General features: G+C 39.8%; 1 protein-coding gene across 9 annotated transcripts in view; it reads right to left on the bottom strand.

Moving 5' to 3' along the window:
• The window catches only part of osgepl1 (O-sialoglycoprotein endopeptidase-like 1), a 46,253-nt gene that overhangs the window by 15,794 nt on the left and 15,467 nt on the right, over nt 1–14,992 (bottom strand). For 4 of the 9 annotated variants that reach the window (XR_009929780.1, XR_009929779.1, XR_009929777.1 and 1 more), the window contains exons 2-6: nt 13,579–13,966; nt 13,277–13,481; nt 13,018–13,166; nt 12,671–12,801; nt 1,068–1,139 (exon numbers count right to left, since the gene is read on the bottom strand). Coding sequence is in view for 4 of the 9 variants with exons in the window: in XM_062457468.1 (XP_062313452.1) it covers nt 1,068–1,139; nt 12,671–12,801; nt 13,018–13,166; nt 13,277–13,481; nt 13,579–13,966 (945 nt within the window). In the remaining 5 variants the exon portion in view is untranslated. Of the gene's footprint in view, nt 1–1,067; nt 1,140–5,295; nt 5,676–12,670; nt 12,802–13,017; nt 13,167–13,276; nt 13,482–13,578; nt 13,967–14,874; nt 14,953–14,992 lie in introns of those variants that run through there. The other 5 variants (XR_009929776.1, XM_062457466.1, XR_009929778.1 and 2 more) reach the window with 4 other exon arrangements.

The following is a 14,992-nucleotide window of genomic DNA, read 5'->3' on the forward strand; positions in this document are numbered from 1 at the left end:
AAAACAAATAAAGATTAAAACTGAAACAGAAGTATGAAATTGCAGGGTTTAATATTAAACACCAATGCTACACTTTACTATCCGTCAAAAGCCCTCCACAAAAGCCCGATATACAATAACTTCGAGAATAAGTGAGGCAAGAGCTTCGATGTTGATTTCACTTTTATTGGTAAACGTGGAGGCAGAGCTCTAACCTACGTTGCCCATTATCAACCAGACAATCACTGGGGAATCATGAAAAAAATGCATATTACTGAAAGCCTAAACAGACCTTTTCATTCCTTCAACATGTAAATCTATTTTTTTATTTTTTTTATATATTTATATTCATATATTTGCACACCTTAGTTGTCATTGATGTTATTGTTTGTATTTTTTTGTCATTTCCCCCCCGTGGTATAGAAAATGGTATTGAGCATTGAGTATTTTCCTGGGTATCGGTTTTGAGGTTGAAATTCTAGTATCGTGAGAACCAAATAACAGAACGACAATTTAAAGTGGATACTTTCAGTAGATCAATATTAATGTGTTTACTGATGTCAAAACTGCCTGCACATTGCAAATGTGCACAACATCAACACCAAATCAACTACGACATTATAATCACCAGCTGCATGGACAAGTGCACTATTCCTACCACTTGAGCCTCATTGGTCGGTTTCTTGAGGCATGGACATAGCGATCCACAAATGGGCATACGACAGGGACAGTGTTTGTATGAATTCAGTCTCCTCGGTCATTTGTCATGTCTTATTTATGAGAATGCGATACCAGAGCATTGGTAATTTATTTAAAATAATGATAAATTGTTTTTATGATGTGCATAAGTGACTAGAATAGATGATGTGGAGGTTGAACAAGTACTTAAGAGATGACAAAGAATTTCAATTGTGATCTGAGAAATATAGGTACCAAAACCACTGAGAAGAACTGTCATCACCAGCTGTATCACGGGCACTGCACTATCTAGTTTGGAACATATTAAATACATATTAAATTCAAGGAATGTACAAGGAGACACAAGGTTGAATGCCTTAAATTGATGAGAAAAATATTTACAAACTCACTTGGGCTCATAGAAGACCTTCTCATTGTGTGACAGGATTCCCTTTCCTTCTCTTAGCCGCTCAACACCATTCCTGGAATGGACACAAAAAGATGGAGTCAGACTTAAACAGAGCCTACTATGCCTAAAATCCTTGAAGGGATGTCTATTTCCATTAGAGAAAACAGACTTTCTTGCACAGTGGTGTAGTTGAGTATATTTTAAGGTATAAGGCATGCACCCTCTTATTAGGCGTGTCCTGTGCAAAGCACTATTCTCTTTTTCCACACTCTCAGTGGTGTAGTCCAGGGTATACGCAGGTATACGGCGTATACCCACTTATTTTTCCGTCAGCATTGCGTATACCCACTTCTCAATAACCGCTGGTGCGCATTATGTAGTAGTGGCTCAATGGCTAGTATTCGATGCCTTCGCTGGTTAGATTGGTTAGGTTTTTCGCACGCGAACTGATGATGAGCCAATCAGAGGCAGAGTAGGGCGGGTCTTAATAAGGGAGAAAAAAAGTTTTAATTTACTTTGAATTCTTCGCCTTTACAAAAAAATGTATGCACATGTAAAATGAAGCGAGCCATTCAAACAACTATTTCATTTCACAATTACAAACGTCCTCGCGAAACTAACGTTACCTCAGCCATCTCAGCTACTGATATTGAGGCTACACCGGAGCTGTTAACGGTTAACACTAGCTCCGTTAACATCAGCTCAGCGCCCATGCTCGCTCCGTTCCCCTCCCCCGTTGAAGAGGATGCCGACAGGCAAGGAGATGAAGACGTCAACAACGGTGGGTTTCATTTAGTCATTTATCAGACGCTCTTATCCAGAGCGTTTCATTTCTATATTATAAGATTTTTGTAACAAGTAGTAGCTAGGTAGTCATATATACTAACATAATAATAGTATAATACTATTGTTTTCTGTTTATAGTGTTTTTTTATTTATTTAGATTTTTTTAATTGAGTATTTTCTGATTCTAGTGGTGCTAGTTAGCTATGATAGCGAACACAGTCATGGCAATGAACACAGCACACCTCAATGAGACAGAAAGACATTTGGAATAGACATTTGGAAAATACATCAATTATTGGCTGCGATCCATATTTATTACTTTCAACTTTATTTTGTCCCTTAAAATATGCTAAGCGTCTGCCCCAACTTTCTTTTCCCGACATTTACATTTATCTTGTACACAAAATCCATCCCCGTACACCAGAGCTAGCCTGAAGGCTTTTCAAGAGCACAGCTAGCTGCTAGGTAGGCCTACTACACAATCTCAAGAACATTAGTGACTAGCTAACGTTGGCTAACATAAATCCCTTTCCTACCAGACCATTCAAATATGGGAAATAAAATTAATGGTTCCCGCCTTAATATCTTCGCCGTCCAATCACCGATTTTATTTCTGAAAACTGCCAGATACTCATGACAACTTAAGCTCAAAAGGACATATCATTGGTTAAGGGGTCACTGTCAGTGAAAAATTAATGTATCGTCAGCAACGGCAGCCATTGTTTTCCGAGGCGGAGCCAGAGAGGATACCATGGGAGATTGCCTACAGTGTTAGATTTACCGCTTCGAATTGAAATCGGAGACGATATTATGAGTAAAGACAAGTTTCTTAATATGTGTTGTCAATATTGTCAATTAAAAGTCAAAACCTTTTTATTATGAAGAATTTGTTTGTAGCAGTAACGTGCATTATTTCAGGAAAGAATGATGTGACCGGTTTGGCCGTTCGTTACAGGCAACTATGACAGTAGTAGGCTAGCATTGTTTAGCCTCGATTTCAGCAGATTTATGTGAAACTTGCAAAACAACATGAAATATAGCTGCAAGCAGCAATGGCGGATTCCTCCTTCAAAATGGCAAAATGTTGTAAAATTGACATAATAGTTACACTGGGATTAACCAGAAGACTTGAAACTGTCATTTCTGTCATAATAAAAAAAGTTTATATCTTTGCCTGGATTAAAACCCACCACCCTTCGCACATCTGCACTGCGTCTCATCCTACTAAGCCATTCGCAGACTTAGACATTTGTTTGTTCAGTTTTTGTATCAGGAAATAAGACATTTCTCCAATGGCAAGCATTGTCAGATTTGGTTAAAGTTGGTGTAGTCCTATTTGAATATGGGACATAACAATGGGACAACGGGATGACTGGGTTGCTGCTGTAAAGAATAGCTTACTCGTAGTGCTTTAAAAAGGTTGTTTGGGGTGCCATAACTTGTCATGGAAGGGAATTTCAAATCATGCCTAGCATCAGTGGCGATTTGTCCTGGCTTAGGTTACTGAAATGAATTTGTGCAACAGGCAAGGGATTTGTTGTTATGGGCTCAAATAAACACTCATTGCTATGTTTTACAACCGGAGGATTGATCGGAAGACTAGAAACCGTTTTGTCAGAAAAAAAACAAAAACCTATGCCTCTGACTGGTTTTGAACCTACAACCCTTTGCTTACCAGCACAACATCTCAGCCAATTGAGCCATTCCCAGACATGGATTACACAAAACTGGATAATAAAAACAGCTGTTTCTCCAATGGCGAGCATTGTCAGATTTGGTCGAAGTTCAAACAGCTGTAATTCAGTCATATTTCGACATGTCAAGGTGAAACTTTGCATGGTACTTCAGGGGCATGTCACCTTAAAGCCTATTAAGTTTGAACCATCCTTCAAAAATACATTTGATTTTGTGACACAAACATATTGAGGCAATGTGTACATTTACATAAATACACCCCTTTCAGCCATTTTGTATTGGATTCAATTGTCTTAAGTAAAAAAAAATTATACGTCAATGATACATATCTGTACAAAATCTCAAGTCAATTAGAGCTTTGGTTCAAGAGAAGAGGAATTTTTAAGGTTTTCCAAAATTATCACTGTACAGGAAAATCCATTATGGCGGACCTTATGGGTCCTTGAGGCTTTTTTGTTCCTCATGAAAAATGAGGCATGCACACCAAGATTCAGAAGAATTGGAGCAATGGGGTGGGAATGCCATCACTTTGAAAATTGGACTTTTGGGCATGGCCTGTGGCGCCCCCTATGGTCTGATGTGGCCCATATTTGGTGTGGGGGTACCCACTTGGATGTTGTATCAATGTGCCAAATTATAAAATTTATAACCAGGGACTTTTTGAGATATTGAGGCGCAAGGAGAAGAAAAATAAGAATAAGAATACCAACAATAACAATAAGTTCCCTCCTACCGGAGGAACCCTAACTAGCTAGATTATGTACACTTTAAGCTAAATGTACATGCCTTTTTTATATCCTATAATTCAATCACTTTTGTTCTTCTTTTAGACATCAATAATGACTGGCCTGACCCATGGACTGTCAAACAAAAAGAGGATTTTAAATCCAAGAACCCCTGGTTGGGAGCCAAAAACAAAAATCTGGGTAAGTTTAGGTATATTGTTAGTTTGGGTAGCTTCTGAAACAGTGGATACACATTAATATTGTGTGTGTGTGTGTACTTGTATGTATTTGGGAGAAATGGACCATGCACACATACAGCTGTGGATACAGTAGTTACATTGTTTGTTTATGCTTCACAGGATGTCTGGTCTGTAGCAGTGTGAACTCCATTGCGATCAACAAGGAGCAAGGTGTATCACTTTCAAGAGAATGGATGAACGTTGAAATTCAAGTGTCTTCTCAGGCAAGTAGAGAAACAAGTCTGTCAGCCTTGAGAAATAAGGTCAGGAAACATGCTTTGTCCAAGGCACACACTCAAGCTGTGAAGGTGGAAGAACAACAGAAAGAAGCGGCCATTGAGAATGCAGTGGGGGTTATGACTGAGTCCTACATGAAAGAAACCGAAGCTGTGTTCCGAACAGCCTACCATTTGGCCAAAAAGAACAGACCCTTTTCTGACCACAAGAGCCTCATTGAGCTGCAGGAACTGAATGGAGATGGGCTCAATACTTCATTCACGTTACAGTGCAACACAAATAATACATCATGTTGCCAGTGAGATGCAGAGCAAAATTGCCAGTAGCATAATAGCATCATCGACTAAGTTAGCTGTCCTAATTGACGAGGCCTCTTCTTTAAGTCACAAACCTGTCATGACAGTTTCTGTTAAAGCGTCAATTCAAGAAGAAAGCCCTGAGTTCATATTCCTTGAACTTGTTGAACAAGAAAATCAGAGAGCAGATGGCATAGAGCAGGCTTTACTCACCTGTTTAACGAATGCTGGCTTTACAGAGTGGCTTCGAGAAAACTGGGTAACATTTGTATCTGAGCCAATGTCATGTTAGGAAAGAAGTCTTGAGTAGCAACCAGGTTGACCTTGAGATTCCCAAAGCTCTTTGTATGGCACTGTATGAACCATAGACTTGAACTAGCTGTGTCAAATGCAGTTGATGAGGTAACGGGTGTCAATCACTTTAAAATATTTATGCAGAAGCTATATTCTCTGTATAGTATGTCAAACAAAAATGAACGTGAACTCAAAGATGCAGCAGCTGAAGTAGGCTCACAACTTCTTTGCATTGGCAGAGTCTTGGATGTACGCTGGGTGGCCAGTAGCTTTCGTACTGTTTGTGCTGTTTGGACATCCCTGGGAGGTCTTGTGCAGCACTTTAAGAATGCGTGTTCTGATGAGATGAGGTCCACCAAAGAGAAACAAATGTACAGAGGTTTATTATATTGTGTTAAAAGTCCTGAATTTATCTGTGACCTTGGGTGTCATGTATGACACTCTCCATGAACTAAGTCTCCTGTCACAGGAGCATCAAGCTCATTCTATAACTCTCCTCAGAGCAGAGCATCTGCTGAAACGCTCAATCAGAGTGATACAGTCATTCAAAGAGAGTCCAGGTGAAAAATACTGTGAGGCTTTAGAAGCAACAGAGTCTGGGGAGTATCGCTCTATAGCCCTGGAAGGAAATGCAAATCTGAAGTCAATCAATCCAGGCCAGTTCTTACAAAGCCTTGTGAACCATCTTGAGCAACGCTTGTCTTTCGAAGATGAGGTCATCAAGGACTTCAGCATCCTTGATCAGAGTAAATGGCCATCAAACCCCAGCATTCGCCATGGTGAAGAACAAGTTAAGCGACTGTGCAAGCGATTTAACTTGTGCACAGACCAAGCACTGAATGGGTTGCGAGACCTACTGGAAGAGCCCAATAGTGAGCCCAAGGACCTAAAACCACTCATGAACTGTATGAAAACATTCCCTGTCAGCACAGCAGAGTGTGAGTGGAACTTTAGCCTCATGAACAATATAAGCTCAGACAAGAGGGCTATCCTACTGATCTCAAACATATCAAACTTGATGATGATTAATATCAACGGCCCCCCTACTTCCATGTTTGATCCTCAAAAGTATACGAGGACCTGGTTGAAGAGACACCATGCTGCCTCTTCCTTGCGTTCAAGGCAATGCGGTGTAAAAACCCCAGCAGAGAGCAAGTCTGTCTGGAATATACTGTGTTATGAGCACTTATTTAGAAACCCAGCACTGGGTTTAGAGAGTCACTGTGGTTTTCATGGATATGTTGTCAAATGTATATATTTGGGTGTGCTCAAGCCTTCGGCGAGAGCACAACCTTTGTTCTCTCACATATATATTATTTATTGTTTATTTTCGCCCCCCTAAAACTCAGTCAATATTTGGCCTACATACACAACGGCGGTGTCAAAAGGTTCGTCTTGGTAGCGATTGCGTTGCTTCTATTGGAATTTACGTTCCGTTGCATGGTTTGGGCTTAAGTTAAGTTTTTGTGGCGAAAAGTGAAGCTAACGGTGGCTAATTTGCTAGCCACAGTCACTGACGTTACTAACGTCACTACGTCACTAACGTCACGAAAACACGCGTGACTACCTTTGGCAGAACATTCGTTTCGCATCTGTTAACTTGGGGGATAGCTAGGCTAACTATAGCTTTACTGCAAGGCAGCTGCAGGAACGCCACAAGCAAAGAGGCCAGGGTGATAACTATTTACTCATTTTACTTTGTGATATGACACACAATTGTGATGTGTAATGTACAGTATAAGCTGATATTATTAAGGAAGTACATCTACTTTCGGAAACAGGGGCGGTTTTAGGCACGGGCGGACCGGGCAGCCGCCCGGGGCGGCATTTTTTCATGTCACGTGGGGGGCGCACGAGTATAAAATAAATAAAAATCTCTGCCCGCGAAGCGGTTTTCTCTTTTCTATCATTTCACTGTGTGGGGAATTGGCAAATTGGCGCCCCTTTCAGGCAGCTGCAGGCACCCCTGCTTGCTGAGAAGGTGCCGTGTACAGAAGCAGTGTGAAAAAAGGGGAGAGGGAGACAGCTCATCTGACTGGGTCTCCCAAATGGAACGGACAATTCATAATATTATAAATATAGGCCTAAAGTTCCTGCACATTTGTTTTTTTTAATTGTGTGAAATGGCGAATTGAAAAAAAATGGGTATAGGCTAACTCTTACGTTTGTTAGCCTTTTTGCTATGATGCTTGCTATGCAACAACAATATTTCGGTTTTAACTCAACAAACACGAGATAACATTTCACCATAATAGTGTGCTTTGCAACAAAACTGTTACAAGTTCAGTTATTATTTATTTTCATTATTTAGGTTAGGCCCTGTAATTAGCCAACGGAATTTTCAAATCTGTAGGTAGTTTCAAAGACGAACATTTGCTTCAACTATATTTCGTGACAAAGTAAGTAAGTAAGTCTTTATTTATATAGCACATTTCATACAAGAATTGTAGCTCAAGGTGCTTTACATAAAATCAATAAAAACAATAATACAAGTGATAAACAATTCAAACAAAAATAAAAATCCCAATAAGATCTCTGGTATAAGTATAGCTTAACGTCATAAGTAAAAGTGTTTCTCCCTAAAAGTTATATTAATATAGCATGTAATAACAGACATTTAGCGTGTAGCGTGGGGGGGGGGTGGGGGGCGCGAAGGGCGTCTCGCCCTGGGTGTAATTCAATGTAGAACCGCCACGGTTCGGAAACAGTTGTCTACTATTTCACTGAAGTATTAGCATCATGACATTAGCCTGTGTTGCCCGGGCAACACATACTACAGTGGTCTATGATGTATCTGTTTTCAATCGTTAAAATAAACATTCCTCACATATACATTTTCGTTGTAGGATTTATTCTGACATTAGTAAACGATTTGTTGGTGAAATTACCATTACCTGTGGTTTCAAACCAGTGTAGCTCACTGCAACGCTGTAGCTTACGCGAGACACACTACAAAAACATCTACACTACACAGCTGTTTAGGAAGTCAAACGGCGACAGAACATGTTCGGCACTCCCCTTACTTAAATCAAAAGTCTATCTAACTACTAACCTGAACTTCATTGCCACATCCTAAACGTTGTCAATCTGTTCATGAAAATAATTAATTTCAGCTTAAACCGTACAACGGAAGGTTAAATCCAATTCAACCAACGCAATCGCTACAGTACCAAGACGAACACAGCAGTAGTCTAGTACTGTACCGTAGTAGTACAATTTACCGGGGCAGCTTCTCCATACAGGGCTATATCGCATTTTGCGTTGTTACTGACAATGATCGCTACCAGTGAGCTTTTTATAAATGAGCGATTTTCCATTAAATAATTGTCAAGCTTATTTACGTTTTGGGGGGCATATTTTCAGTTAGCAGATGGTACTGTTTGAATCGCGATTCCATCTTCTGCCGGTAACGTCGTAGAATAATCTTCAAAGGGGGTTCTTTATTAATGAATGAATGCAATATGAGTAGGCTAAATGCCTGAAAATATCAGGAGAAGGGAAAACTTAAAAGGACGTTTAAGTCATAGAGATTAGGTCCATTTTTACACCGGTCTGCCAAATGTATTCGTTTTGATTCAGCTATGAGGCTGCCTCTTGCAGGGGAAATGAGAAGACATCATATTTCATTCTACACTTCACTCGTATTTGTAAGTTGTAAATAAGCAGCAAAAAAAAGATGCTTTTAAATCTATGTAATCTTTATAAATAATAAGTAGGCCCTATGCATTTTTATATAAAATATACAGACCCCTGTGCAACCGACGCAAGCAAGCACACCCTACAATTTCCCCAGAAATTGTACCCTCTCTAGTTTTTATTAATTGTTCACTAGATATTGTTTTGTAACATATAGTTTTTAATATATTGTTGAATAATTTGAAGGATGATCAATATTTAATATCAATATTTGTGGTGATGTTTATGTATATCTCAAGCGGTATGCTAAAATAGTGTTCAGCTGTTGAAAACCAAATCTTTTTCTTTCTTTTTTCAGTTTTAGGACTTTGCACTTTTGAGTTTATGTAATTGGTTTTGATGTGTGGAACAGGATGATTTGTGTTTTTAATTTAAAGTGAAACATGAACAAGGATGTATGGTCAAATTCAGTCTTGATGTAATTTATTTAACCCTTGTGTTATCTTCGGGTAATTCTGACCTTGAGTCATTGTGATCCACCGTCGTATTGCGACAACTTTACCGCATACAAAAACAAAGTGAAGCATTTTCTTTTAACCGTTGGGCTGTCGCAGACCCCCCACATTGCGAAGGTTAAAAGAAAATTATTTTTATTTGTTTTTGTATTGGGTAAAAACAACGATGGTTCGTTATGAACCTTTGGGTCATGTGACCCGAAGGCAGCACAAGGGTTAGATAAATGTTACAAAAATAAACAAATCTCTGACTGTAAAACTGTTTGCCTCATGTTGAATATATTTTATACTCCTGCATAACACCACCTGTGTAGGACCAGTAATATCTGCTCCAGGTGAAGTAATGTTAATTTTATAATAGTACTATACTCTGACCTACACTATGTTTTGCAAATTAGCTGTTCCAAGAGACAGTTTACAAAAGAAACTACTGCTCTATATGGACAACTTGCAAGACGAGAGAATAGTTGTCCAATTTTGTGTGGATGGAGTAAGGATAAGGAATAGTTCACTCAAATTGCATATTTATGAAGTTGTCTCTCACCAGTCTGTGGGTCAGTATTGGGTCAGTAATTTCATAATCCTTATTCCCTGAGGTCAAGCAGCAGGAATCATGTAGCAATGTGTAAATAATACTGGGTTAATAATTTTTGGGTAAACTAAATATAGTATGTCACTATTTATAAAACAGGGCGTTTATCCTTTGCTGTATGGGCGTCTTAAAAAAATTGCAAAATTAAGAGTATACCCACTTCTCCAGGGACCACTACACCACTGCACACTCTAGCCCAGAATGTCAGAGCATTAGCAACATTAGCAACAACATTAGCAAACCAAAACTCTTTCTAGCATGTGTATTGACAAGGAGAGCCTAACCTGTCAGCTGTGTTGTTGATGCCTCGAGAGAAAAAAGGAAGTGACCAGAGCTTGCTGTAATGCAGTATAGACAAGTTTACGCGCCAAATCCCAGGGGGCCGTCATAACTCTACACAAATGCACTTCATTTCCGCAGGAAGTGGTTTGCAACGCGTCTGCCGGTGTCAACACAGCGATGTCGTTGCTAGCTTGGGATCACGGTTCTACTACTTTGACATACTTGTCGTTTGACATTTACTACTGGATAAGTTGCCAACGTCGTCGCCATTCTTTTAAGTACATTTTAGAGTAGATTTGTAGTTATAAAGCTTTTGCCAGTCCATCATTTTGGAGCTTTTAACATGGAGCAAAGGCAGTGTCAGAAGATGACTTTAGTCGGTGATTCATTAGAACATTTGTTGTCTAGCTCTTCAATCTCTCAGCAAAATGTAGGCTAATTATTTGGCTAAAGGATGCCACACGTATCAGACAGAAGTTGTTCTATAAATTCGTAGCCCGACATTAAAAACCATTTATAGTCGGTTGACTGATCGTGTTGTTGTACCCAGTCAAAGGAATAAACACACAGGAACATCATGAACATTCAATGGTCTTGCCAGTTATCCTGGCAAAACATTTAGCATAATGTTCTTTATTTATTGCCAGGACACGGTCCAAGTAGCCTAGGCATACATAACATTGAAAGCTAATTCGTTTGGAATTTCTAGGCTATTGATGTTACATTATGATGTTCAGCCTATTCAATTTAACAACTTCAGAAGGACAAGACAGGCAGTACACTGTTATCCTTATTTAAGTGGCTTGTCACTGCCTGAAGTGCCTACTTATCTATCTATTCTTCCTATGAACCCGGTTATGACTGCTTTAAACAAGCACCGGTTGGCTACACACCTCATGCCGGGCTTATACAGATGTGTGTATTGGCACTTTGAAAGGTTTGAATTATTATATCCACATATCAATGTATAATTATTAAATCCACTGCAACAATAGGACAAAGGAACACCAACACAATGTGAATAGCCTACAAACAATAAGCATACTACTGTAGTATAACTGTAACAGGCTAGAGGCGATTCTAGGTTTTAAAACTGGTGGTCGTAGCACTCTATCTAACCACTCTTTCAGGTGCTTTCTCGAGTGTTTGCAACCAACTACCGCACACGTCGTTCCCGAACCACTTTTCTTCATGTTGTAAATTGTATATCCTCTTTGTCACTGCGATATCAGTGCTTTGTCGGCACAACGGAGCTAGCTAGCAAAACAAACCCAGCCCGCCAGAACGGAAGTGGATTGCATTGAAGGGAGGAGTTTAGGAAGTAGAGTGGAAACGGCTCAAAAACTTGTCTATCTCTGACCGTACAATGTGTATGACGTCATCGATTTTAAAAGGCTTTTTAGAACAAAGGGCGACTTTAATCTAAAACCCGGCAGTGTATATTTTTTTTGCCCCCCCTTTCGAATTCAGCATTCAAATTACTAGACAAAAAATGATATCCTGAGAAAAGTGGATTTTGAGGGGTATAGCTCCATAGACCTCCATTCATTCTGCACTCGACCGTTAGCGCCCTCATATGGAACTAGAGTGGAATTGCAACCAGTTCAGAAGCCGGAAGTTTCCCGAGTGGCAGTTCTCCCCATATTAGACATTCTCTGGTTGCTACCATGTCTGATGCCCCCCGGTGTTCATTTGTGCAGAGTGCTTGGCAAATGTACTGTGTTTGACGACAGACAAATTTAGATGGACGACGCATCTCCACTTCCTCCCACTGTACAAAAATGAAGCCAAAATATCCCAGATACGGGTGCTGCCATCTTGCGCTGGTGATGTCATTTGGAGCCAAAGTCTGCGCAGTAGTGATTGGGTAATGTGGTATCGAGGTCCCACCCATACACTCACCTGACCCAATCACGAGCACACACTAACCCCTTTTTATTTAGTCAAATAGCGAATTAAAAACAAACTGATCAGAAAAATGACCACTCGAACAGACATAAGCGTGATAAGAACTACCTAAAATGAAACCATATATATATATATATATATAAAAAAAAAAGAATTGACGCGCAAAATCACAGATTTTTTGTTGTCATGTCCCATCCGCAAACATGGAAGAGGCGGGACTTATGACCCATACTGCAGCCAGCCACCAGGGGGCGATCGAGATGTTTTGGTTTCACTTTTGGGGGGCTGTCATGCCCTCCATTATTTTTACAGTCAATGGTTTTGACCAGGAGACGTAATATAGGCAGCTAAGCTAAAAATAAAAAATACATGACTTCAGACTGATAATAGTCCACATACCATGCAATCATGACGCCATTGTCAGTGCAAAACTTGGATGGAGGAAAACGGAGATGTAGTCCAGTGGTGTCAGTGACAATCTTCAAAACCTTTCTGATGTACAGGTTACTAGCGACTCCCCCTGAAACAACCTAAAAATGCTTAGTGTTTAAGTACCGAGCAATGCATAAACTGAACCAAAAGAAGTAAGATGTTTGTGTCACAGTAAATATATAATCACAACATTAAATACAGTAAATGCAATGCTGTCAATTTACAAAAAAAAAGAAGAAAAACAAACCAGAAAACCGTTGTAGAGTTTTTCCAAATTGAGTGGAATGGGCTGTTTTGCAATTTCAGTTACTTACCAGGGTTGGATTTGAGGAAGGTAGTAAGCGCTTTTCCTTACAGAACAAAATAGCACGGTGAGTGCGCTTAGCAATGTGAGAGGCCACTGTATGCTGTGCAGCTGCAGCTATGTCATTTACACATAACAACATTGCCCCTTGCTCCACACCTTGGAAGAGATGTAAAATAAATATTTTAGCACAATTATTTTTTACGTGACCTGATGTGTCAGATTGACAAAGATTTACATTTTTATAATTTTAATTGTTGTTTACTGACCTTCCTCCTTTTCTTTTTTCATAATTGCCATTAGCACCTGATGTCTTACACCAGCAAATGAGAAGTCACAGTCATAGTGGCTGCCCATTGGTGTTTTGAAGGAAAACTTCAACCGGTCACCGTCTTGAGCTAGAAGCTCTATAGCTTGTCCCCCACTCATTCCGGAGCACTTAGGGTGTTTTATTAGTGACAAGCATCTTGCAACCTGTGAATCCATAGAAATCCTAGATTTTGTTTCCAATCCTCAAGATCCTCAATTGAAAATATTACAAGTGAAAAAAGGCATTTTCTCATAACTTTACCTTGTCTAAAGTGTCCCCTGGAGCTTCATCCAGCGTTTGACCCAAGAGTAGGAAGTCATCAATTTCTCTAGCCAAAGCCAGTAGAGAATGGCCTCCAGAAACCAGGAGGACCAGAAAAGGGAAGGCCACAGGCTGAAGCATCCTGACTGTGAGGGCATGGGCCTCCATGTGATGGATGGGAATGAAGAGCTTTTGGTGTTGCTTCACAAAGTCCCGACTGAAGTCTAGCCCTATCCCCAAGCTTAAGGCCAAGCCTGGTTTCACTGTGGTGGCAACGGCGGAAAGGTTACTTGGGGTAACGCCACTGCTCTTCATTGCCTCCTGGACGACACGGACAATGTTTTCTCTGTGAAGCTGCTGTGCAACAGTGGGGATAATCCCACCAGTCCTATAAACATTTGATTAAAAATTGTTAATTTATTAGATTAGGCAGACTCATAAATTGGATGTAACTAGTGCACAGTGTCCGTGATGCAGTCAGTGATTAAGAAGACACACAGACTCCTGGAATTATAGATAGAGCACAGGGCCCGCAATGCTTTCGGTGACACACACAGATTTATGAAATTATAGATAGATGGTGCAGTGCCAGTGATGCAGCTGTTGATGAGTTCTTCTCAGTGGTTTTGGTTCTCAGATCACAATTGAAATTCTCTGTCATCTCTGAAGTACTTGTTCAACCTCCACATCTATTCTAGTCAAATTACCAATGCTGTGGTAGCCTACATTCATGAAAATGATTATGTAGCCTGCTGTTTCCTACGTTATAAATTTCTTATGTTATGTTGATCAAGATTTACTACATTGGTTCTCTGTTAAATTGTCTTACCACCACAAACATCTAAACATTTAGTTTCATGACAAAAGTCATTACATGCACAATGGTTGATCCAGTTGTCATAATTGTTGACATAAATTATTGTTTCATTATTTGATGTTGAAATGCTTATCCAAACAAACTATCAATCACTGCACTTTGTTGGGTAATAAAGAGGACACATGGAGAATTTGAACTTGGCAGAGTGCCCGGTTCTTGAGCTGATCGTGGGAAACTAAACCCATTATAATTTGTACACACACACACACACAAATATTCCTGCCATAATTACAGAGATGGCAAGTCCAGGAGCTGGACATTAATAAATCAACAAAAATAGAAGAAAATACCCACAAACAGGAAATCATTTTTTTTTATAATACTGACATTTGGTGCCAGGAACTGTAAAGGATGCATGCCAATTGTATGCATACTGCATTCAACAGTCACTACTTTGTAAGGGCAGCTGCAATACATACCCTACTAAACTGATACTAGAGACGGTACAATTTCTGGGGAAATTGTGAGGTGTGCTTGCGGCCACTGCACCTCCAAACCTATGAATGACATAATAAATAAATATTACACATCCATAGC

This window comes from Osmerus eperlanus, chromosome 3 (assembly GCF_963692335.1).
Source record: "Osmerus eperlanus chromosome 3, fOsmEpe2.1, whole genome shotgun sequence".
In the NCBI taxonomy this organism is placed as follows: Eukaryota; Metazoa; Chordata; class Actinopteri; order Osmeriformes; family Osmeridae; genus Osmerus; species Osmerus eperlanus.